The 24,820-nt window shown below is 44.9% G+C and overlaps 1 protein-coding gene and 2 long non-coding RNA genes across 13 annotated transcripts in view; 1 reads left to right on the top strand and 2 right to left on the bottom strand.

Annotated features, from left to right (window-relative positions):
• Positions 1 to 1,300, bottom strand: part of QKI (QKI, KH domain containing RNA binding) — a 151,026-nt gene extending 149,726 nt beyond the window's left edge. For 6 of the 10 annotated variants that reach the window (XR_012496815.1, XM_074333797.1, XM_074333795.1 and 3 more), the window contains exon 1: positions 794 to 1,068. Coding sequence is in view for 9 of the 10 variants with exons in the window: in XM_074333797.1 (XP_074189898.1) it covers positions 794 to 935 (142 nt within the window). In the remaining variant the exon portion in view is untranslated. Of the gene's footprint in view, positions 1 to 793 lie in introns of all 10 variants that reach the window. The other 4 variants (XM_074333801.1, XM_074333802.1, XM_074333800.1 and 1 more) reach the window with 1 other exon arrangement.
• Positions 746 to 21,476, top strand: LOC109457145 (uncharacterized). Of its 2 annotated transcripts, XR_012496817.1 has the most exons (5): positions 746 to 884; positions 12,391 to 12,549; positions 13,280 to 14,310; positions 17,676 to 17,896; positions 18,723 to 18,848. It is a non-coding gene; the product is annotated as an uncharacterized LOC109457145 (long non-coding RNA). The 2 variants fall into 2 exon arrangements; XR_012496816.1 differs by lacking the exons at positions 17,676 to 17,896; positions 18,723 to 18,848 and adding an exon at positions 19,045 to 21,476.
• On the bottom strand, positions 8,083 to 13,301 carry LOC141571734 (uncharacterized). The gene is made up of 3 exons (XR_012496818.1): positions 13,174 to 13,301; positions 12,064 to 12,241; positions 8,083 to 11,103 (listed from the first exon to the last, which is right to left on the bottom strand). It is a non-coding gene; the product is annotated as an uncharacterized LOC141571734 (long non-coding RNA).
• Positions 21,477 to 24,820: the final 3,344 nt, after the last annotated feature.

The raw sequence follows: 24,820 nt of genomic DNA, 5'->3' as shown, positions 1-24,820 counted from the left end.
TTATTTTCGCCCTCTGATTTCCTGTCCTACAAACCAAGGCAGCGGCGTCCTCGGGAAAAGCTCTCCGCCGAAGTTCTTTGAAACTCGGGATTCCGTTCAGCGTTTGTCCTCGCGGTATTTCGTATTCAACACCCCCCCCCCCCGCCCCAGTGAAGTTAAACTCCCGAACAGTTCTCTCGCTTCCCCAAACAAAAGGACAAAAAGTGCTTTCCGCTGTCATTTTGTCCTCGCCTTCGGCTAAATCAGCATTACTTTCGGTCTCCTATGGAATTCCTTTAAGTTAACGAGCCCCACGCGGCTCCCCCCGAGTATTTACAAGCTACACAAACTCCAAATCAGCAAAAGCCCCACTGGAATCTCCGTGTTAGGAGACCCCCACCCCGAGCGGCCCCGAGGCCGGTGTCCTTCAGGCGCCCGCGGGGCGCGGGGCCGGGCTCCTCCCCGGGAGGCCCGCGGAGCTCCGGGCCGTCGCGGTGCTCCCAGGCGCGGCTGGAAGCCGGGGGCGCGGGAGGCTCGCCGAGCAGCCTCCTCAGCGCAGCCCTCGGGCGGCGCGGGGCCCGGGGTCTGGGGGGCGTCCCGCCGGTGGGTCCCGCCCGCGCCGCCGACCCCCGCCCGCCCGCCGCGCCCCGCGAGCCGGGCCTCGGCGCCGCCTCCGTGCGCCCCGCCCGGGCCTCACGGTCCCCCCTGGCCACGACCTTCCCGCCCTCCCCACACGCTGGCGGGAGCGCGTCGGGTCCCGGGAAGAGGGGCCGCCGCCCGGGCGCGGGCCGCGAGGGGCCGGGAGGCGACTCACCTTCGTCCAGCAGCCGCTCGAGGTGGTTGAAGATCCCGCAGAAGTTGGGCAGGCTGCTCATGAGCTTCTTGTCGTTCATCAGCTGCATCAGGTAATCTGGGGTGGGCTTCGGCTTCTCCTTCGTTTCCATTTCCCCGACCATATTCCAGGCTCCGCAGCTCACTCCGCCCGCCGCCGCCGGAGAGGAGGGAGGGGCGGGGAGCCCCGGCCGCCGGCCGCTCGGGACTCGGCGTCCCGCTCCGCTTCGCTCCCGCGCCGGGCGCCGGGGCGGCCGGACCGCGCGCTCGCCGCGCTCTCCCCGCCCCCGCAGGCACTTTCCGCCGCGGCCCGACGCGCTCCCGGCCCGCCGCCGCTTCTCGGCCGCCGGCTCGGCGCGTCCCTCACGAGGCCGGCGGGCGGGAGGCGGGTCTCCGCGGGCCGCTCGGGGCCGGACGAGGAAGAGCCGGGCCGCCGCCGCTCGCTCTGCTGGTCGCGCCCGCTCAGCCGCCGCCTGTGCCGCGGGCTCGGGGTCTCTCCGGGCTGGTCCCCGCCGCGGCCGCCTCTACCGTTGCCGCTGCAGCCGCGCTCTGACTCCGCTCCTCCTCTTCCTCCTCCTCTTTGCCGCCTCCTCCTCCTCACTCACTTGGCCGCGGAGTTCGCCTCAGTTCAGTCGGCGCTGCCAGCGGCGGCGGCGGCGGCGGCGGGGGGAGGGGCGGCGGCGCAGGGAGGGCCGGGGGCGGGCGGCGGGCGGCGGGCGGGGCCGCGCAGGGCGGCCGTTAGCGGGGCGGCCGGCACGCTCCTCCTCCCGCTGCCGCACGCAGCCCCCGGCCCAGGGGCCGCCGCCGCGCCGCGTCCCCCCCGCGGGGTGGGCGACGTGAGGGAGGCGGCGCACTGCGAGCCGGCCTGGGCGCCGGGCCGGGGTCGCCGCCGCGGGCGATGAGAGCGGCGGGAGGGGCCGGTGTAGGGCGGAGGGACCGACGTGCTGAGGAGGGCGCCGGGTGGCGGTGCTTTCGACTGGGGCGGGGGCGAGTGCCGCGCCGCCTCGCGCTCCCTGTCGCCCGGCCGGCTCGTCTGGCGGGCGCTGGCGGGCTGTGGCGTTAGGTGAGAGGGATTCCCGGCAGGACGCGCCAGGGCTGCGCTCGCCGCTGCCCGACCTCATCCTCTCCTCCCGTTACTATAGTTTTCTAAAAAGCTCTCATTCCTGTTCTCTTCCACCTCGCTCAACCCCCCAAATTTCTTTTATTTTTTAATTTTTTTTAACGTCCTGTTGCTTCACGGGGGACTTTCGGGGTGGGCGTCACGTGTCCCGACACGTAGCCGTAAGGTGCAAGGGCGCGTGCGCGTGTCGAGGCCTGCGGCCACGCCCCTTCCGAGGGTCGCCCCGCCCCCGCCCGACTCCGTGAGCGAAGGGGAGGATGGGAGGGGCCTGCCGCGCGCCTACGTGGGGCGGGGCCGGGGAGGGGGCGCGCCCCCAGGGGTAAGGGGGAGGGGTGTGCGGGCCCGGGTCTGCGGGCCCTGGTGTGGGGACCACAGCGCGGAATGCGGGGCCCGTCGGACCCCGAACGGCCGGGACGGGGACGGGAAGCCGAGGAGGTCTTTGCTCCCAGGCCCCGGCTATAACGTTTGTGCGGCTCCGGGTCCGCCTCCGCGGGACTTGTTCGCGGTGGGCTCCGACTGCCGCTGCGTGGTTGAGAGGACCGCACGACGACTCCTGGTGTCCCCGCGGTCTTCTCCGGTTTTGAGAGCCGCGCGGCGGACGGAGTCTGAGGAGCGGCCGGTGCAGCGTAGGCGTCCCTCGTTGCCCCGACGGCGTCACTGCTGCCGGTGCAGTGACCTGTCCGAGCGGCGGGCGCGTCTGTGGGGACATGGTGTGCTTTGTTGCCGCATTCCGTTATTCCGAGAGCGGCCACGGTTAGCAATGGGCTCCGCGGCGCTGGCAACTCGGAGCATCGAGAATGGCGTTTGCAATGCTCTGCTTCGTGATGGCAGCGGTATCCAGTAATAAAATGCAGCCACAGTAAAGAAAGGAAATACCCAGTTTGAAAAGCAAAAGTCAACATTCTATTTGCAAACTTGCAAAAATTACCATGCAGTGGTCAAGAGGCTTTTCCCTGCAGTATGATGGATTTCAAATATTTAGGTTAGTTTAGGAAAGAATTTTCTGAACTACAACAATATAGTTCTCTATGGTTTCTGCATTGTTATCAGTCACTAAATCTGCATTTTGTGACGGTCAATTAATAATTTAGATACAACTATTTGGTGTCAGACTGACCATTGTGAGAGTTACCTGTACCTGAAATTTTCTGATAATCCTGTGTACTATGTTTTAACTGTGAACTTAAGTGGGGGGAGGGGGGTAAAATTTTGCTTCAAGCAAATTCTTAGAAACTTTTAAGATTGAGTTGCACTGAAGCTACTAAGTAAATTTCAAATAAATTCTCTTTGGCAAGTAACTTCTGGCCTGTTCATTTGAAGACAAACACAGTGAGTTCGTTTTTAAAATTAAGCTACTTTGATAGAGGAAATGCAATTGCCTTGGTGGACAAAGTTAAAAACGCTTAACTCGCAAATAAGTTATCTGACAGCCATGGCAGTTAATAGCGCCATAGAATATTCACATACTAATTATTTAAAGATGAGTTATAAAAATGCAAGAAATAGTGATTTGATAAAAAAGCTGTTGTCTCTTTTAAAACTGAAGTAAGGTGTGCTTCTTCAATACCTAGCAAAATGATAAGTGGTTTGAAAGGGTTTGGGTAGTAAATTATTTATTTGATCTGCTAGTGTAAAAGAGTCAGTCCCCCTTCTTAATTGGTTCACCTCCATATTAAACTCCTAGGTCCTGTGCTAAGTGCTTTACATGTATATCATTTAATCTCCACTTCAACCTTGTGGCTTAGGTTACGCTGTTATCCCCATTTTATATAAGGGGAAACCAAGGAAAAGGAGGTTAAGTAACTGATGCAGGACTGTGGCTCATGAGTCCTAGGTCTGGGATTCAAATCCACTTATTTTTTAGTCAAAGCCCATGTTCTTTGCACCCCAATAAGTCACATTGAACCTTTTGACAGTGTTTGACCATTTTTGACCCATAGAAACTGGAATATCATATGGCTTCACCACGTACTTATAGGAGGTGAACCAGATCAGAGTTAAAGAACCAAGACAGGCATCGCTTCAGTAGTAAATCCCTTATGTTACCGCGTTTGGCAATAGCAGTTACTATGTGTTACTTTTTCAAATTCACATGGGTCACTTCACCTCTCTGCTCACAGTTCTTTGATGGTTTCCCCTCTCCAATGAAAAACCCAAAGTCCTTACCAAGGCCTGCTTACCAAGAGTCCATGTGCTCTGACCCCTCTGCCTCGCTGACCTTATGTCCACCCCTCTTCCCCTAAAATTCCCTCCCCTCCCCCATCCTTAAACAGGCAAAGCCATAGACACAGTGGGTGGCTAGTAAACATGCTTGGAGTATTCCTGACTAATTCTAGGGTGAAAATGCTCAAGGTGATTATTCCTTCCTGTAGTAGGTTTTTCTATCTGGATCTCTTTAAGAAATAGGGGAAGTAAAATCCTCTTCCTGAGTTTGTTGGGCTGCACACTGGGTGTTTCCTCTCCTTGCAGTTTTCCCCACACACCTGCAAGCCTGACTCCCACCCTTTCTCAGTTCTTGATGGGAGACGGCTTCCCTTACCACGGGGCGCGCGCGCACACACACTACTGTCTGCTTACTCCCCTTTTAATTCTTTAAATAGCATTTATTTCCACCTGACACATTCTGTCTATGGGTAAGTTTGTCTGTCACCGACCCCTACACGGTAAGCTCCCCAAGGGCAAGGACTCAATTTTGTTCTATTTGGAATTCCCAACACCTAGAACAGCATGTGGTATATGTTTGCACTCTTTAAAAATATGTTCAAAAAAGGTATTAAGTACTTGCTATGTTCCAGGAACTATGCAAAACCCTTATCTACATTATTTCTTGTAATCAGTACAGCAGATATTTGAGACGGGCGTGAAGAGCCAGGTGCCTCATTGCACACAAGGGCACTATCCACAGTTCCCGCCCTTTTCTCTGTCACACTTGCTTCCAGCATTTGAGGTCTATAGTACACCAGTCACTACCCAACATAAGTGCAGTGAGAATACAAAAATCACTTGCCTTCAAGATGCTTAAAAATAAAAATTAATGTGGACTCTTCAATTGCATTATTACAAAAATATCGTAATACGATATTCACAAGTTACAACGTACTCAGAATATATGTGTGGGTAAGCTTCCAGTTGGAAAGATCCTTATAATGGGTTTTTTTCGTTGTGAAAAATTGTGTCACCTAATATGTTGACACTAAAATGGTTCCATATCGAACATCAGCAATTAACCATGAGTGGGAATAATATTTTCTGTTCTAAATTTGATTTTCTATTTGCTTATTGCTATTCTTGACATTTAAAATAGAGAATTATAGTATTCCACACTTTTTTTCCTTCATCACCATGGAGTTCTTGCAGGAATGCAAATATTCCTTGGATTTAAGAATCAGTCTTTGATGGCTTTTTGTCCCAAATGTTCTTTCTAAAAATCTTAATCCTTAAATTTTCCTAAGAGGAAATGGGACATTCCCAGTATCTTTGTAAAGTCAATCTTTGTTTATTGTCTTAATAGATTTTTTGAGTCTCCTTTTAAATTGTGAGATGGCGTATCATTTCAAAGGTTGAAAATGACACATTTTAAGTGTGACTATCTTAATCAATAAATATTTGAATACCTGTCATGAACCCCGGGGCACTTAGGAGCTAAGCTGAGGGTTAATATCATACACATATGACAAGTTAACTAATAAAAGTAAATGGTATTATTATTCAGCTTCAGCTTCAGGTGTATACTGCAGTGCTCAAGCACCTACACCATCCATGAAAAAAAAGTAAATGAGAAAGACAAAATGCTGTAGGAATGGAAATGAGCACTGCCATTCCAGGCCTGGAAGCCTAAGCAGAACTGCCCCAGAGGTGGGTTTGATCTCAGGCTGGGAGAACCATAAAAGTGCTCAGGGAGGGCACTGACAAAAACTTGGAAAGTGGGACAGTCTGAGGCTTTAGGGCATGAGTTTTCCATCAAGAGTAGTAGATGCCAGATTTTGGTTGGCCCTGAATTTCAAGCTAAAGTATTCGTAGAGAAGAGACTTAGGAAGTTTCTTTTTTAATACAAGGAAATTAATAAAATAGTACCATGGATTCCAGTCAGTGAGGCACATTTATATCTGATTGTGCAAACACAGCATTCATAAAATAAAAGGCACTGTTCTTCACAGCCATTCTAATGCTAATTGTGCTGCCTTTTTAAACCACTAACATGATGGCTGCAGATGTAATACTAACATTTAGCTTAAACCACTGCAGAGCAGTTAAATGTTAACTGACCGTGTCAGGTTTCTACTCATTTGACCCTAAATGAAACTTCAGAGGTAAAAATATTCTGAGCCAAGAGGCAGGCCCTTGTGCCATGTAATCCAATCTTCATTCCATGTTTAAACAGAAACTTTAACTAAAAAATAATTGTCTGTTAATTATAGGATTATGAGAGAATTAAAAAATGCATTTTGTTTTGATGAACTTTCAGACCGATTCACAGTTTTATGATTGCAAAACAATTTCCATAGTGTTCCCCCTGGATTAGGTTGATTTGTTGTTGTTTTTCCTTAAGGATCTGGTTCCTTCAGGATGAATCTGATTCGATTTTGTTAACATATTAAAGATACACTGTTTGTTTCATAATCTGTGCATTCATTTTAAATAACTAATGTAACTAAACATTGTAAGACCGAAGGAAGTGCGTGCTTATGTCCTACACATTTAATCAAATGCCATTATCCTTTACTAAAATTTAACTTATACCTTAACATTACATTTTCCCAATAATTTCTACATATTCATACTTTCTAAACAGAGTTCCAGTGGGGTACAGAGGCAAAACGAGTACTGACATTTACAGAGTCCCTATGAACTGTCAGGCACTTTAGTTATTACCTCGTTGAGTACATAGCAGCTCTCAGTTAATCATTATCCCCATTTATAGTTAAGAAGCCAAGGCTCAGAGCTAACGGAGTGATGTGACTCTTGTGCCACAGCTAGTAAATGCTGGGGACCAGATTCAAACCAGATCTTCCAAGTCCCGAGTGATTTATGGCATGATGCCGGCCTTTCTGTAAGTTTAGTTTATGTACCCCAAGGTCTATGTCTTTTAATGACTAAAATACTGTTACTTTTGAGTCTTCCCCACCCCCCCAATATTGTAACCAATGGTCATGTTGAATATTTTCAAACATTAAGCTCTTTAAGAAATGCTGGTGTCATATAGGGAAAAGATTGCTGTGTTGGGTATAAAAAGGCCTGTTAGTTCTATCCTAATGAACTGTGTAGCCCTGAGTAAATAACTCGGTCTCTCTGAGATCTGACCTAAGTGATCTTGGAAGTCTTTTCAAGTTCTGTGATTCTTAATAAGATGTTCTCATCCATATCAGCAAGTTGACTTTTTTGTAATTTAATTTCTGTGTCAAGGATAGCCCTGTGTACATATGGGTGGCTGTGTAATGGCAATAAGAAATGTATTTTAAAATCTTAGGGGTCCAATTTGCACTCTGCATTGAAATAAAAAATAATTTCTGGGTTTTTGTTTCCCTTGGACAACACATTTGACCGAAAATCTTACATTTTTATAATTTCCAAAGGATTAAACTAAATCTTAAGGAAATTATTACAATTTAATAAAAAGTAGAGCACTAAAAAATTGGGTCTAACAGCTCCTAGTGGAGAAACTTCCTACTAGGAGAGCATAAAAATTCTTGGAGGGTAATCCATGCCTCTTCCTTCCTTTCTGCTCTGATTTTTAAAATGCTTTACAAGTAGTCTCCTTTCAGTAATTACTTGTCTGAATGAACAAATGGAAAAAAGAAAGAAATACATAGACATACTTGGGCTCTGGGAAGGGCAAGCAGCTGTGTAAGCTGCTCATAGCCCAGAATGCTGACCTGAGTAAATAGTAGCATCTGAAAATCCTTGCCTTTGTGACATAGGAAAACAGAACGGGAGGGAGGGTCCTCTTTGTCTGTTGTTGTGGGAGCAGTTTTTGCAACGGGATTTAATGATTCCTGAGAAGTATTTTTGAGTGCCAGATTACGTCTCACTCCACAATAAACATACTTTTTGGGGCGATGGGGCCAGAGCACCCAGAGTCCCCTGAATCTATAACAGGTCTGATAATGAACACCTCTTGTTTTAATATTAAAGGGGCTTATATAGCGATGGTATTTTATCAGAATCACTTTAACTTTATTACATGTTCAGATGTAAGATTAAAAGCAATTATTCACAGCAGAGAGATTCAGCCAGTCCAGCTTTCTCAATTTAAAATTTTTGAACTATTTCCACACCACTCAGGGCATAGCTCTTAGCATACTGGCCAGCCCTTCCCCCAGAACACCCCTGAAATCCCCCCCAGCAACCACGGCATAATGCCTGGCACCATGCCCCCACCCAGGCTGGCAGCCCCTCGGTCATGTGTGCTCCTGACATACCAACTATTTTAAACATTACCTCTATTTGAGTCAGCTATTTATGTATTTAGAAAGTTATTTGATATCGTCATGTCCATTAAACCTGAGTTTACTAGTTTTTACTAATTGCAACTAAAATGGATAAATTTTTTTGGTCTAAAATATGTATAGGTTCTTTAGACATATGTCCAAGTTTAGAAAACAGATCTATACAAATCATGTTTACCCAGTTACAATGAAATACCGAAGTCTCCAGTTTTGCTTTTTACTTTCCACCAAATAATGTTTGAATAGACAGGTTGTTACCAGAGCTGGAAAATGGGTAATCATCCTCCTATGGTAAACTTTATATTTCACACCAAAGTTCTACTCTCTCCCCAGTCCTAACAGCCATTCACGTTACTTTGCTGAACTCTAAGTAATACTGATGATGCCGGCATTTACTATTTCCTAATTATTCTGTCCAAGCCCATCTGTAAGAATGTTACAGTTACATTTTATAGATCTTCAAGGGCCATCAACTTGATTAACTGGCATTAATTACACTGGATTTTTCTCAATGTTCACTGGTAGTAAGCATCATTTTTTTTAATGGAGATACAATGTGGCACAGTGAAATGAGTAACACGTTTTGTTTCAAAGTTCTAAAATGGGTTTCCTGTATTTAAAGTGGGAGCCTGGGATTAGGTAGGAGTGGGAAATGGCAGCCTGAGCTGTGACAGACGGGGGTGGGGCTCTCCTGGAGCTAGGATCTTTTCTCAGTCCAGGTAAAGCTACTAAAGGTGCAGAAAGAATGAGAGGAGGTTTTTGCAATCAAAAACACTAAAGTGTTAAATTGTGAAGTGAGGAAAGAGAAAAAGGACGTGGGTTCAGAGAGTTCAAAGACAGGCCTATAAACTGTCCCATCAGCCGACATGCCAGAGACAATTCAACGCCCCCTTCACTACCAGCTCTCGTCAGGCTGCCTGGGATTCTCTGTGCCAGGTTCCTGGGCCTCTAGGGACCCATAGCCAGACTCAACTTTCTCCTTTCCCTCAGCTGACCAGGTTTCAACATTTCAGCTGGTCGGGTGCCTGATTTCATGACGGCACACTTTCACTTAATCAAACAGCCCCAAGCAGGCCCTGTCATTCCAGAGGGAGCACTAAGTGGGGACAGCAGCAGCCGGCTAGCTCAGTGTCAGGGCAGCTGAGCAGCGAGCCCAGTGAGAGAAGGCGGCCTTTCACATCCAGAGTCAGACAGCTGGTGTCTGGTAAGAACTTCCTTCTGCACTGTGAAAATATGAAGTAATAACACCTCGGCCCCACTACGTAACCACCTGCCAAGCCAGAAATGCTTTTCTCACAGATGATGTAGCTAAATTGTCTTTCCGCAAGCACTGAAACAAAGTCCTGAAGAGTTTGCTGGTCCTGGGAGGAGGCAGCTGAGCCCAGGGGTCCAGATCACTGGCCCCAAGGCCTGGGCTAGCATCTCAGCCCGGCCTTGTCACTGCCTACGCCTGCCTTTCTCTTGTCCTAATGAGTCCTGGGGACACGTCAGGACTGTGTGAGTGCAGGAACACAAGTGCCTCCAAAGTCCCTGGCACACAGCAAGCTTTCAGGAACGGTATTATTTTAAAAACTAAAACGAGTAAGGCCTGGATATAGCTCGCATTTATCAATGCACATGTGTTTTGGAATGCGTGTAACTATCTCTATTTACATTGAAAATGTATCCACAGAGGTCAAAAGTAGTTAGTCATCAGTTTCCTGCCACTTCCTATTGCTCAAACCATTTCCTGTTCCCAGGACTGCTGACACTAGGAAGTAAAAGGGCAAAACCTGATGAAGAGGAGGCCTGATCACGCTGGCTGCGTTGTCAGCGCAGCAACAGTAGATCTGCCACTGGCCCAGGGCCTCCTGGCTCTTCTAGACCCAGTTGTCAGCTGCCTGACAGTAGGAACAGCTCTGCAGCCATGGGCAAGTGTGGAAAAGAAGAGAGTGTTCTCCCCCCAATTCCTGCCCTGTGAACACCGAGCTGGCAGTCAGCTTAGCAGAGGGTCCTGGAAGATGGCATGTTCTGGAAAGTCCAGGCCCGGGGTGCACAGGCACCACCAGCCCCCCCAACCGACTTGCAGGAGCTCCTGGGACACCTGCATTGCCATTATTGTGTTTGAACACTGACAGTTGTGGGCTGACCCAGGGTTGCAAATGTGAGGTCCCAGCAACTGTTGGCGGCATTGTGCCAGGTCAAGGGTGTCCTCCAGCGCCTGGCATGGGCGGCTGCAGCCAGCAGCACAGGTGAGTGAACCGGCCCTTAGCAAAACCACGCTTCCTTGGTACAGACACTTGGTACAAAAACAGTGAGCCCCGCGCCCCCTTAAAATCACATACTATGGGAAAAATAGGTCATGGTTTGAGGAATTTAAAATCCGAAAGTGGGCTGGGAGGAGACAAATGCACGCACTCTCACCAAGTGGCTTCAGCAGGTCAGTTCCACTAGGTCGCACGTGAAGCAACGGCAAGACAGTGGCCGCTCTGGTTTCCCTGGGCCGTCCCTGCAGCAAACGTGATCGCTCCAAGGGAACCCCAGAAGGTGTAGATTGTCAGCAAGACTAGATCTCTGAGCCGGGATTTCTATCACCTGGCATCTGTCAGTGGCACCCAGCCCGCATGCGTATAGCCTTCAAAAAATTTATCCCAGGAGCCAAAACCTTCTCTCAGTGGTTTTCAAGTTTTCAAAGTGGTTTTCACTGCATCATTTCAAAGTGAGGCCTGAAACACACAATTAAGGTACCTGAAGGGAAAAAAAAAAATCTCATGACCGTTTTATAATTATTAGTCTGACTTCACAGAGATTCATATACCCCATTACAAGACTAATTGTGAACAAAATTTATAGTCACATCATGTTTTCTTGTTAGAAAGAGGGCCTTGTGTTATCACTAGATACCTGGGAGTGTGATACAGTCTGAACTATAATTGAACCCCTGACGTTATAAGAGCTTGATAAGAATTTTCTTCTCAATATCTAATTTTACAAAAATGGCTCATTGTTGTATACAACAATTATGCACTAAGTGAGCGTAATGTTAGAGACCACAGCAAAAAAACTTAAATCACCAATTTTTACACCACATTTTCCCAAAGCAAAATCTTGGTCATATCATTGAGCTGTCACGTAAATGACACAAAACTGAGCTCAAGGCTGGTCCCTCCCTCTTGGTGTTTCCCCTCCCCCATGGAGTCTCAAGTTCAATAGCTCTCATCTCTGCCTCTGCCTTCTCCCATTTTCTGTGTCATCTTGGTCAAGGGTCACTGCCTACCAGCCCAACAGCCTCTCTGCAGAGTCTCCGAGTTGTCATGAGTTACTTCAGTCTTAAGACTCGCTGGTGTGATGTGATATTATTTTTTATTTATAATGTGTGCATAGCCACATGATGTGTACACCTCATAGCCTTGTTCTTAATGCCTGTCATTGCACTTACTGGACAGGAAACTTTGCTAGCATTTTAATATAGCTTTTAAAAAAATACTTGATTAATCATTGTAGTTATCCTTCCCTGACACTGTGTTCAGTAGTCTCAACTTTGTACAGCATTCATTAAGACGTCAGTCTATAAAGGAAGTAAATCGGAATTGCGTGAAGAAGAAAAGAACACAATGGAAACATTCTGAAAAGGCAGATTTGCTAGGAAGTGAGCCTACTGGCAGTTTTATTTTTTCAAGTCCTAAACACAAAAATCCCACTTCTTGCCTGCTAGCTCAATGTTGAGCTCATCTGTCTCTCAACCCCACAGTGTTGCGTGGCTTTAGTCCTCCTATGTATCCTGAAGTTCAAATTGGTTCCAAGTGGCTCCAGAGGGCTTTCAGATTCTGTGCTCTGTTCGAAATTGTTTGCAAGTGATGCATTGTTGAAGCCGAGACCCTGGTTTCTGTAAAATGTTAACCACAGGAAAATACGAGAAGGCATTAGAGTCCTAGGACCTGTCATTTATTTCTTTATTAGAATTGAATTAAGTTCGTGGTCAACTTCACAAAATGAGAAAATGCTGTCATTCACTATCTATTTTCCCTCTTCAAGAGTCAGAAGGCGGCCTCAGATCTGGGGAGAAAAATCTTCATGCTAATGAAACCTCACAGTTTGTTCTATCTGGGCCTCATCTGCACAGCAACCAGAAGCTTCCATGGCCCAGCAGTTTCAACCAAATAGTTCAGGAGCCAGTATTCACCCGTTGCAATGGTAAGTCTGGGATCCCCAGACTCTTACAAAGGAGATTTGCCAAGCTTGTAGTTTTTCCTTCCTAATGTATTATAATTCAAACTGCGGTTGTAATAACGAGGCAAGTGCGTGCACTGGCTCCCCCCTAATGCTGACATAAAATTCTGTGTGACACAGATTCTTCCTGGATCTCAGAGTGAAGTTCTAGAAGTATCCCAAGAAGTGTGTGAGCCCGGCCCACCCCGCGGCCCCTCAGCCCCCCAGCTCCCTTCCCCTTCGCCAGCCGCGGCCATGGGGCCGCCCACTTCTCCTTTCCAGCCCCTCCCACGGTTTCTCCACCCGGCTCTCCTCCTCCTCCCAGGGCCCGCTGCGGGGCAGGCGGCTTCCTCCGCCTCTCACCCCCGCCCTCTGCAAAACAAACACAAATTAGAAAAAGGACAAAGGAGTTTTAGTTATTGAAAGGCAGAGTTTTAAAAATTACAAACATTGGGAAAATTACAAGGTTGCTAAAGAACTTCAGAAAAATCCAGCAGGGGTTTCCAGAGCCTGGCGGTATTTACATTTCAATGGAGACCGTTAAAGCATTTGGAATATTTCCCCAACATTCTTACTAATCTTCTCTGTAGTTAGAGGCCCCCCTCTCACCTTCTCTCTCTGGGGTGTGCTGCCCTGGTTCTTGGGGATGGGAGGGTGGGGTCCAGACCCAACCTCGGACCCCTTGACCAAGGAATCCTTCTCTTTCTCCTCCTAGGCTTCTCCCTCTGGCTTCAGACTAAGTGTTCTGACCTTCCGTTTGCCACCGTGGCCCCTAAAAGAGCACTTCCTGCTTGAGGGCTCGGGGATCCTCCCCGGCAGGACACACAGGACACTTGCCCTCCAGGCCATTCTTCACTGATCTTATGGTTGCTTCTGTGCAAATCCAAGACAACTCCACGCCTCTGGAACAGAGCAGGGTGTGGGTCTCCATCATGGGAGTTAAGCTAGCCTGGCCAGGTGACACAGTGATGAAAGTTCAGGCTCTGCTGTGTTGTTGGGAAGCTTGAGCTCAGCAGCCCTCAGTGTTTTCAGCTGCAAAATGGGGACACTAGTCACACCCACTTCACTGTCACTGTACGGATGAAATGCAGCAGTGATTATGAAGCGCTTAGCAAATGCCTGGGACATAGCCATTGCTCAATAGATATGTGCCATTTTTAACATCCACTTACCACTTTTAGCTGGCCTACTCTATGTCACACAGATGTGAGATGCTGGGGATACAAAGGAAGCGAGTAAATGAAAAATGACAAAGCAATGGAAGGTCTTTTTGTAACATTTTTTATTAGTTTCAGGTGTACAAAACAATGTAATAGTTAAACATTTATCATTTATATCCCTCACACAGCGATAACCCCCCTCCCCCCATCTACTACCCCTCTGACTTCGCACACAGCCATTACATTTCCACTGCCTCTATTCCTAATGCTGTACTCCACTTTGAATGGAATTGTGCTTTAAGCCCGTCAGGAATGTTGAGGAAGGAGCAACTAACTCCACCTGAGGACAAGCGCAGGGAAGGGTGTACAGATCATGGTAGAAGCGAGTTCCTACTCGGGAAGGTAACCTGTGCACACGGTGCTGATGGCTAGTCCTGCGCTTGCATGAACTTGGCCGGTTCAGCAATTGCTCTAATTTAATGAATGGATCCAGGCTCCCCAGTGGCCCTTTGGACTCAGTAGGAAAGAGCCGTCTGGACGCTATCTCTGTGGACACCCACCCCTCAGCCTGCAGCTCAGCTTCCAGGTGACGTTTCCTCGGAGATGCTGTGCTTAGTGTGAGGGACAGATTAATAATCCGGCTTCCACTGTGTGTTTTCCATGTGGCCCGCCCAACCCAGGCCTTTCTAACATCATCTTGTTTAGTCTGCCCAACGACCCTGCAAGGTCAACTTGTCTTGTATCAAATCCTGGCTCCAACAATTTCTAGTTTTGAAACTTTGGGCAAGTTAAGTAATCTTGCTGTGCCTCTGTGTCTTCATCTTCCAACAAGGATGTTTGTCCCACCTCACAGGTTGATGAGGGGCCTATGTGAGCTGATATACGCAAAGCCCTTGGAACGGCCCCTGACACATAGTAAGAACTTGGTAATTGTTATTATTATGCCACTACAAGTGCTTTAGTCTTCAATCCATTTGCAGACTAGTGCTGACTGATGAGGCAAAACTTGATAGTGATTCACCAAAATGTATTTCTTCTTTTTCCTGGGCACACAGCTAATCTCCATTTCCTACCTCTCTTGAAGTTGGGTGTGGCCATATGACTGAGGTCTAGTTGATGGAATATGAACTGAAGTGATGTGTGCCCCTTCCAGGCCTAGCCTCTCAGTGTCCCCCACCATCATCTGTCCCATTGGGGCCAGCAAGAATGAAGACTTGCTGAGGATGTGGGTCCCAAAATGACTGCCTGGGGAAAGGCCATTCTGCAGAGCTCCTCACCTGCATGATTCTGCTCCTTAACTGAGAAACACACTAGTATGCATTTGGCTAGCGTACTAGTCAGCCCTACCGGTACAACTCGTATGCATGAGCTCACTGAAGGATCAATCCTCTAGGGAACTGTTGGAACTGTAGTTGTCTACCCAGCACATTTCCCCTTCCTCCCCCTCCTTTCCATAAAACCACTCTTGTTTTATGGGAAATCTAGTGTGACTTAGGTGTGGCGTGACACCTCCACCACCATCTGCAGGCAGTGCACACAGGACTCTGGGCCCTCCAGGGTGCCACCTGACCAAGGCAGGCTAATCAGTCATCGAAACCATTGGAGTTTCCCCCTGGAACTCCAGCAGAACAGTGATCTCGATCTCTCTCTCTCTCTCTCTCTCTCTCTCTCTCTCTCTCTCTCTCTTTGAGGGGATTGCTGGTTTTAGAGAATGAAGATATTTTAGGGATCTATCATGTTTGTTTCCTGGAAAATAAGACCTAGCTGGACAATCAGCTCTAATGCATCTGTTGGAGCAAAAATTAATATAAGATCTGGTCTTATTTTACTATAAGACTGGGTATGACATATATGATATGATATGATATCTGGTCTTACATAATATAATACTGGGTCTTATATTAATTTTAGCTCAAAAAGACGCATTAGAGCGGATTATCTGGCTAGGTCTTATTTTTGGGGAACCACGGTAGTGGCCATGGTGATAGTTACCGCATGGAGAGAGCTTGCCAAAGAGAGAAGCCAACGCGAGGAGAGCCCCTCCAACATGGAAGCACGTTTCTGACATCATCTGAGCTCCTGCATTTGTTATGTCTGGTTCATTTTCCCCAGTTACCTTGGTCAGTGAACCTCCTTTTGGGTTATGCTAATTAGAGCTAGTTTTCCCTTTCTGTGGAACAGCAAGTTCCCAATTTACCACTTTTGCCCCTTCCCATAGTTTCCTTAAGCCTCTGACTCCACATACTCTCTCCCTTCCCCCAGCACCCAGGCTGAAAGCCGTCTTGATAATCCTATCTTCACATTACGTAAAATATTAAAATTCCTTAAATAATCAGTCACAGTAAGAGGCACAACTTCCACTGAGAGAAGGCGGGTATTAGTCACTCACATGTGGTCTCAACTGATAATACTCACGTAGAGGGAGGGAGCCGGCTGTACGTGCTACAACAAAGATCCCATCAAAACAAACGCAGTAGGACCGCCCACATTTTTTTTAATTGCACTTGTGGGTGTCAGGGGTGAGTGTCCCCAGAATGTGCCACCCTGGTGTGCAGATTATTTTTAACTGAAATCAATGAAAGTCCAACAAACTCAGGAAGGGTATTTTTCCCCTTTTCTTAAGGAAATTCAGATAGTAAAACCTGCTTAAGGAAGAGAACCTTGGCTTACTCACCTTAAGCATTTCCACCCTAGCATTAGTCAAGCAGACTCCAAGCATGTTTACTAGATACCCTCCTCTCTTCCCCCCACTCACCCCTCCACCCTCCACTGTTCTGGGTTGCCTAACAAGAATTTGCTTGCCAGGTGTGTTCCGCTCTCCCTCAAGTACATATAAATTGCCCATTCTCACCTCTGAAATCTAAGACCCCATCCCACCCTCTTTCTCCTTTGTCCCAATGTTGCCTCACTATCTTTGGAATTTTCATTCTTACGTGAATTCCCCGTGCATGCACATGTATTAAAATTTTGATTTTTCTCCTGTTAATCTACTGTATGTTGTTTGAATTATTCTACCAGCCAGAAGAATTAAAGGGATAAGGGGACCATTTTCCAGGCCTCAGCACACTGAACTTTTGTTACTAAAGATTTCTTAAAGTAATGATGAATTTGGAGTGGAAAATTTCCTCTATATTATGTTGCCTTGTAATGGGACTTGATCAATAATACTTTGATATGTTTTTCATTTAAAGCAACATAGTTGCAATGCCAGACACTTGTAAAATTGGAAATAACAATATAAATTAATTTTTATTGTTATACAAGTTATCCTCCCAGCCTTCACTTTAGTCTTTTGGTCAAATAGAATAAATCCCCCAATATTTGGTGGAACTGTTCTATAAAGTAGAACACTTGTTTTGTCTCGAATAATAACAGGTGTTACAAGACTTGTATCTTTGAATTTTATTTTGAAATTCTTACTCAAACCAATTTGTTATAAAAATGGACAATTTTAAAATACTGCTAAACTGTTTACTATCAATTTCTTTCATTCTGGTGAAACCACTGGCCATTTGACATGCAAGTTTTCTTTCTCCGTATTCATTTCCAGGCTTTGAATTCATTAGCTCAGTGTAACCACACTTAGAAGAAAAGACTAGCTTTGTCTCATTTTTTTTTTTAATCTTTACCCTCCGTTATTCTCCCTTGCTCTGCACCCCCCAAACATTCCAAATATTCAAGAATGGGGTTTTAAAAATCTTGCTGAATGTTGCTTGTGGAAGGGCAAGTGCGAAGTTATTGTCTCTTATGTACAGAGCTTCTGTTTAGGATGAAGAAAAAGTTCCAGAGAGAGATCGTGGTGGTGGTTACACAACCCGGTGAATGTAGTTAACGCCACTGAATTCTACACTTAAAAGTAGTGAAAGTGGTCAGTTTTATCCATATTGACACATTAAAAAATTCTCCTTCATACTTCCTGTCTTGTATATTTGTACACATCACTAAGTATAGATTCATCACGCATATGGATAGCAGAACCACAGGGAATGAAGAAGTCAGTCAAATATAAAGTGTGAAGCAATTTCGTTCCTTAAAAACTTACAAGATAGAACAAAGGATACACATACTTCGCCAGCTGTCTTTGGAAAGCGGCTCTGTTTGCTCATGCGCAGAAAAGCGCCAGACCACGGTATTGACAAGAACGAGATGAATGACCCCCCGGAGACCATAGGGTTTGTATTCGAGTTTCCATCACCTTTTCATCCTTTTGTCCCCTTTCTTGATTCACATGCAGATTAACCCAGAGCAACTCCTCACTAAATACGCTTTTTCAGTCTAGTTTGGAAGGTAGAAGGAACATCTAAATATTTATGAGGCTTTTTCTCCCGGGTTTATGATGCGCCCTTGTTGGATGTGGAGGAATTACGTTAATGAATGCATGCCTGCACACACCGACACAGAAACCAGGCAAAGGGAAAAAACACACACACAGAGCTTTGTCGGCACTCACCAAACAGTTCCCATGAAAAGGAAGAAAAGAGCGAGGGGGAGGAAGAGAGATTTAAAATCTGTTGCCAGGAGAGAAATAAATGGTACAGCGCAACACAAAAGCAAGAACAAAGTTTCATCTTTGCTCTCTGGAGTCGCAAATGTAACTGTTGTTCAAGTCGGTACAAATGTGAACTAAAACATGGGGATTGAAAAATGAGAACTAGCTGGCCTGGCTCTTCTTCCCAGTGACGAAGAAAATTAAGGACAGAGTTTCAATATTGGCAATAAATCATTTATTAGAAAACAAAGAACTAACCAACATTTCCTTTTTCTTTATACATGTTCCTTCAATATAGATTATTTAGGTATGAATCCGTGAGAAGGTTGTTAGGTTTTTATTGTACTGCTCAAATATCGTGTGCCCTGTAGATACTGTTTTCATTAGGCTAGCTAAATTCCACTGTACAGTGAATTCACCCTAAATGTGTTTGCATGAAATTATATCTAGTTATGGCTTAGACTGTAAATCATCTTTAATTATAGGTAATCTTTGTGATGTTTTAACAGATAGAATAATATATTAGTGCACTGAAGCTGAAATGCAGACATATCAAATGGCCTTAATATCACTCCGCCAGAAACAGTCATCTTGCCAACCTCTAATCATCTTCCTGGCCTCCCCTTCCGTTCTGTTCCCAGTGAACAAGGGAATCCAGGCCCTGCTCACCAAGGACACGGTGGCTCTGCAATAATCTGTACAATTTGTGCCGCAGAATAGTAGGTGGAAAAGTGTGCCTACATCAAAAATTATTACCCTTCATTGATACTGATTTTCATTTGGAGGTCATAATATACAAAGAGATTAACATTGTGTTTGTTGGTTTTCCAGATTCTTGCTGGATTCAAGAAATAACAGGCTGGTTCTCGTCACCCATCTTCGTAGGATACAGAAAGGGTTGAGAAATCCTGCCTCAGACCCCACACTGCTGTTCTAGCTGAAGTCTCCAGCCTCTCTTTGAACATCAGGAAGCCTTCCCTACACACTTTTGTGACAAACTGAAAATTAGTTGTTGATTGTTAATATTTATTTGCTGTTTTCATGTTAGATTAAAATACAGAGCATACTCTTTCACCCCACCCCCCAAAATACCTGGTTACTTGATTCTCAGTTATTTGAAGTCCAGATAATACCTGACTCTAGTCTATTCATGTAACTATTGTTATCATCTAAGCATTAAATATTCTTAGCTTACAGAGTGTCTTTAAATCTGTTTCATCAGTTAAAAAGCAAGATAAACATGCACACAGAAATTTTTGACAGTCTTTCATCTGATACACTGACAGAGAATTGTATTAGCTCAGCATTATTTCACAGTCATTTATTACTTACTTGCTTGAATGCATAGGCACTTGGCTAGATCAAAGTTTAAAGGAACTATATCTAGGTTTTAAAGAAAAATTTAGTGAAACGTTCACAAAATTGTTCCAAATCCCCCCAGAAAAAGAAATTTGTTGCTTGGAAGGTATTTCAGAAGGATATTTTGTGTACAACTTGGGAAATCAGTGTGAGTATTCAGTAAATGTTTTTAAATGAATGTTGCATGGCTTTGATCAAAAAATTAAACACACATAGGGCCGGCCCGGTGGCTCAGGCGGTTGGAGCTCCATGCTCCTAACTCCGAAGGCTGCCGGTTTGATCCCCACATGGGCCAGTGGGCTCTCAACCACAAGGTTGCCAGTTCAACTCCTCGAGTCCCACAAGGGATGGTGGGCAGCGCCCCCTGAACTGAGATTGAACACGGCACCTTGAGCTGAGCTGCCCCTGAGCTCCCGGATGGCTCAGTTGGTTGGAGCGCATCCTCTCAACCACAACGTTGCCGACTCCTGCAAGGGATGGTGGGCTGTGCCCCCTGCAACTAGAAAACGGCAACTGGACCTGGAGCTGAGCTGCTCCCTCCACAACTAAGACTGAAAGGACAACAACTTGAAGCTGAACGGCACCCTCCACAACTAAGATTGAAAGGACAACAACTTGACTTGGAAAAAAAGGCCTAGAAGTACACACTGTTCCCCAATAAAAGTCCTGTTCCCCTTCCCCAATAAAATCTTTTTTTTAAAAAATTAAACACACATAAATTTTGTCATCAATTTATGTGTATTAAATGAATACACATAAATAAAACTCTTATCCCTATTGGTGGTATGTATATTGCCCCAGCCCAACTTGCATCCCACACTTCAAGCTGCTGGATGCTCTGTGAGTAGGATCATATCACTGTAAGTCTGCCTCATGTATGGGAACCACCCATCACTCATCACCAGGTCTGGGCTGAGACCAGCATCTTTCACTTGGACACACGACAGGAAACAGTAGGGCTGGCTGAGTATATACACCACACTAGAAGGTGACCTGCATGGAGAAAGTTGAGCGTCTTCAAAAAAGATTTCTTTTGACTGAGAATACATTCCTCACCAGTACACTTTACTTCTTAAAATTCCTACTAGTCATACGTCTTCAAAAAACTTGTATAGTATGTTCAGGGAGGATGCCATCAGTTGTTAAATTCTGACTGAAATTATTGTAGCAGATTCACATTAGCAGACAGGAAAAAAAGATCAGTGTTTTGAAACACAGAATACACTAAGGGAGGAAAAGTTCAGTCCCTTGCAACAGTGTCCTATAGAGGAACAGACAAGAATGTACTAGAATGTGCTAGAACATGGTTCCCTGGGAACCTGATACATATTTGCAGTGGCAGAAAGACTACACATAAAGGATACGTTAGCAGGGTTGACAAAGGTGAGGACTAACTTTGTACTGTATAGAAGTTTGTCCCTGAAATGAAAATTATTTTTTTACCTACAAAATTTCAAAATATGTCTTAATGATATAATCCACTCCTAAAGCAAGGAAACAGACATTCTCATACACTAATAAATTGATAGATTTCTACAAGGCAATTTGATAATATATATCAAAAGATTTAGAAGTTTGTGTGTCTTTGGGCTATAATTTCACTTTTAGAAACTTATTTTGTATAAATAATCATAGATGGGGAAAGATATAGCAATATTATTATTTCTAATGTGGGAAATTTAGAAGAAGATATTTATTTTATTATTATTGTATTGTTCTTGCTGAGCTATAGTTTCTGTGATAAAAATTAATTAATTATGTAATATGAAATCAGCAATAAAATTTGTTAAGAAAAAAAGTTTGTTCATGGTCAGCAAACTCCTTTGGTGTCTATAGATTGAGAGTCCCTTCCAGGAACTTCATGCAGACTACTCCAATGTCACAGACACGCTCAGGTCCAAGGAGGGATGGACAGACTATGGGCAAACACTCTTAAGACAGTGCCTCTCCTGAGAACAAACCAAACATGCCAAATGTCAGTGAAATGGTCATGGTTTGAGAAATGGAGACAAAATTGGAAGTTTGAATTAGTTGAAATATATATATATATAACAGTTTATAATTTCTCATTTGCTTTTTAAAAGACAAATAAATACACATGAAATGTAGACAACCCTTAGCATCTCCATTCCTAGAGCCTTGGAGACCTTCTCTTTTATCCAACCTCTGCTTTTCCTAGTGTAACTTCTTTACTATGGACTTTCATGCAAAGAGAACAGCATTTCAGGACATCATGGTTTTCTCAAACCAGAACCAATCTGAATTTGTATTAAAACAGCCAGGAATAAAGAAAAATTATCTATATAACTTGTGAACTCAGAACTGAAATATTAAAAACGACAGTTTTGCACTCAGGCTCATTTTTCAGAAGCGCTTATCTCATGGTTTGATTTTTGTTTCTTCAACATTTTCCAATATTTGATCCTTGAAACCTTCCTGCAACTCTTTGCAAAGATTAAAAACCCGGCCAGTTTCAGAATGTTTCCACTTTGTTCTCAGACATGGTATGAACTGCAGGCCAGCCCCCAGCTGTCTCTATGGCAGCACTGGGAGTGGCTGCTGTTACACATCGGCATGTTTTTCCACCCTGACACTGCCATTGCCCTACACTGACACGTTTCCCAGCTGAGCCTAAATCCAAATTGAATTGAAAATTTTTCTGGCTAAATGCCAAATGCAAAACTTCCCTGACCTGTCTTCCCCGTTCTCTGACAGTGTGCACGTGTACTGACTAGTCTGAAAATAGCCAGTCCATAAATAGGGGGAAATCTGCCCAAGACGTACTAGCACAATGAAATGATCATCTTATTTTGTCCATGTAGACAAACAACCAGTCAATTCAGTGGGGGGGCGGGGGGGGGGAGCAAATATTTTCTTTTTAATGTTTGATGATTGATGAGTTGACTTACTCAATTGCATGATTTGTTTATACTAGTTAGTCGAGTTAGCTACATAGTTGAATCTTAAATCTGCATTTTCATAATCTGAGGAAAAATTCCCCTTGAGTGATGGTTTAAGTTCTGATCATACTACTGTAGTCAATATTTAAGCATATGTCAAGTGCAGCCAGTATTTAGGCATAAATGCTCAGAGTAGGAAAGCCTCATAGAGTTTGTCTTGGCCAGTGGCTTTCAAAGAGACCTGGGCTTCCGTATTTCCTTCCCTACCCCTACGAGGACAGCAATTTCACCTTTGACTGTTTTGTATGTTGGATTTCCTGAAACAGCAATAAAAATACAGCTTAAAAACCAGTGATCCAGCCGAGTCTTTTGCTCATTTCACCCCTGTACAGCATTGCACAAAGACGGGAAACCCAGAGCAGATCAAGCTTGGAGCCTACCAGGCTTGGCTACTTGCCTTCAAGGAATGTTTGTGCCCTTTTTTAAAGAGTTGCTGTAATGTCACTTTGTGGCAGCCATCTTGCCACCATTTCAGTGTCGATATTTTTCAGTCTAACAATTTAGTGCCAGTTCCAGGGTTTTCTTGATTGTTAAAACCAGTTGATATGAGAAAATGAGGAGTAAGATTTATGGAAGGCTCCTTTTTAAGTGAGATTCAGCTATACAATCATTCAGTCTTCCTAAGTTATGTGAATGGAATTTGTTTGCGTAAATCTAATTCCACCAAAGTCTTCTAAACTGTGGACTAATTACATGATCTAATTTTGAAGTTTTTTCAAAGTTAATCGCTGAGTTCTCTTTTCTTTTATGTGTCATCTTGCTTTTTCACATTTCATTAGGTATCTAAACCAAGAGAGACAAAGTACAAGCTTATTTATGTTTCATAAAGTCTCAAGATAATGGAAAATATTTTATCCCAGTTTGATCTACACATGAGTTAGGTGGTTCCCAAACCAATGTTTTCTCAGGAAATAAAAGTACAAATACTGTGGGCAGCAATAGCTTAAAACATTTTTTAAAATAATCCTGAGAACAGTTTGTTTGCTAAATTCAACTTCATTTTTAATTGAAATGAATCTTTGCATGCATATACCAGTATGTCTATATGGGTTTGTATGTGTGTGCAGATGTCCGATGCGGTGTGATTGGAAGGAGCTTTGCACGTTATATCAGAAGACATGGGTCCAAGTCCTGCTCCATCATTTGTTCATTGTTTGACAATAGAGAAGTCACCCACTGTCTCCGAACCTGTTTTCTCATCTAAAATTAGGGCTAGCAGTGCTTGTCCAATCTGTTTCAAGGGCTTCTTATAGCAATCAAAGGAGATATTGTACGTGAAACTTTGTTAATTACCTGTTTGGGTCCTAATTACATACACTGGTGAGTGGCATAATTCTACCAATAACTCAATATAAAATTTGGGGCAAGTCATTCAACTTTGCTGAGCCTTATTTCTTCACATGTGAAAGTGGATTTTAATGGACTCATGGGCATAGAAGTGTAAACGTTGAGGACAGATAACTAGTTATGACTCCTTTGTTGTTTTTTTTTTTTTAAGGAACATTAACTCAACTGGAAATAGTGTTTACTGAAAAGTCTCCAGTAACCATGGCAAAGAAGCAACTGAGCCTCAAATACCACTGGAACCAGAACTTTGAACACTAACACTTTCTCTCTTCTCACTGCATATTGTTTTCAGTTTTACAGACAAACATCCTACACGTGGCTGGACACACAGCCACCAGTAACACATCTCACAATTTTGCTACAAAAAGAAAAACCTTGATGAAAATTGCCCACCTCCTTGCCCTAAGCCTGACGCTAGTTGAAAAGTCCCAGCAAAAACCTAGCTGGCTCAGGTCGTCCAGTCAGGGGCCCCAGACCGTAGTGTCACTGACCGTCCCCACTTGAACGAGGTGGTTGGAGTGAAAGAGAAATAGTGTTCCCTGAGAGAAGAGGTGATGTCCCCAGAAATGAGGGAGGGTCTGAGTCAGTAAAAACAATAAATGCTCACCCAGAAGCACGAAGGGACGGCCACGCTGTACCTTTCTGCCACTCTAGGTACCACAGGCTAATGATGAAGGTCCCTGTCAAGTGGGACAAGCAAAACCCACTCCTGCCTTCTATGGTCGGCGCGAGGAACAAACGAGAGCATAGATGTAAAGGTGCCTTAAGCGTTTAAAGTGCCGTATCAATGAGGTAAACTAAGTTATCTAGTTCTCTCTGCATTTCGGTCACCGCCTAAACTCTTCCAATTTAGAATCTTATACAAGTGCAGAACCAAGGATTAAAGCCACTCTCTAATTCTGTTTTGTTAGGAAACAGCACTATTACAGAGGGTTTTTTTT

The sequence above is a fragment of the Rhinolophus sinicus genome, linkage group LG05, assembly GCF_036562045.2.
Source record: "Rhinolophus sinicus isolate RSC01 linkage group LG05, ASM3656204v1, whole genome shotgun sequence".
Taxonomy (NCBI): Eukaryota; Metazoa; Chordata; class Mammalia; order Chiroptera; family Rhinolophidae; genus Rhinolophus; species Rhinolophus sinicus.
The sequence above is the reverse complement of the archived record's forward strand: the minus strand, read 5'-3'. Positions and strand labels throughout refer to the sequence as shown.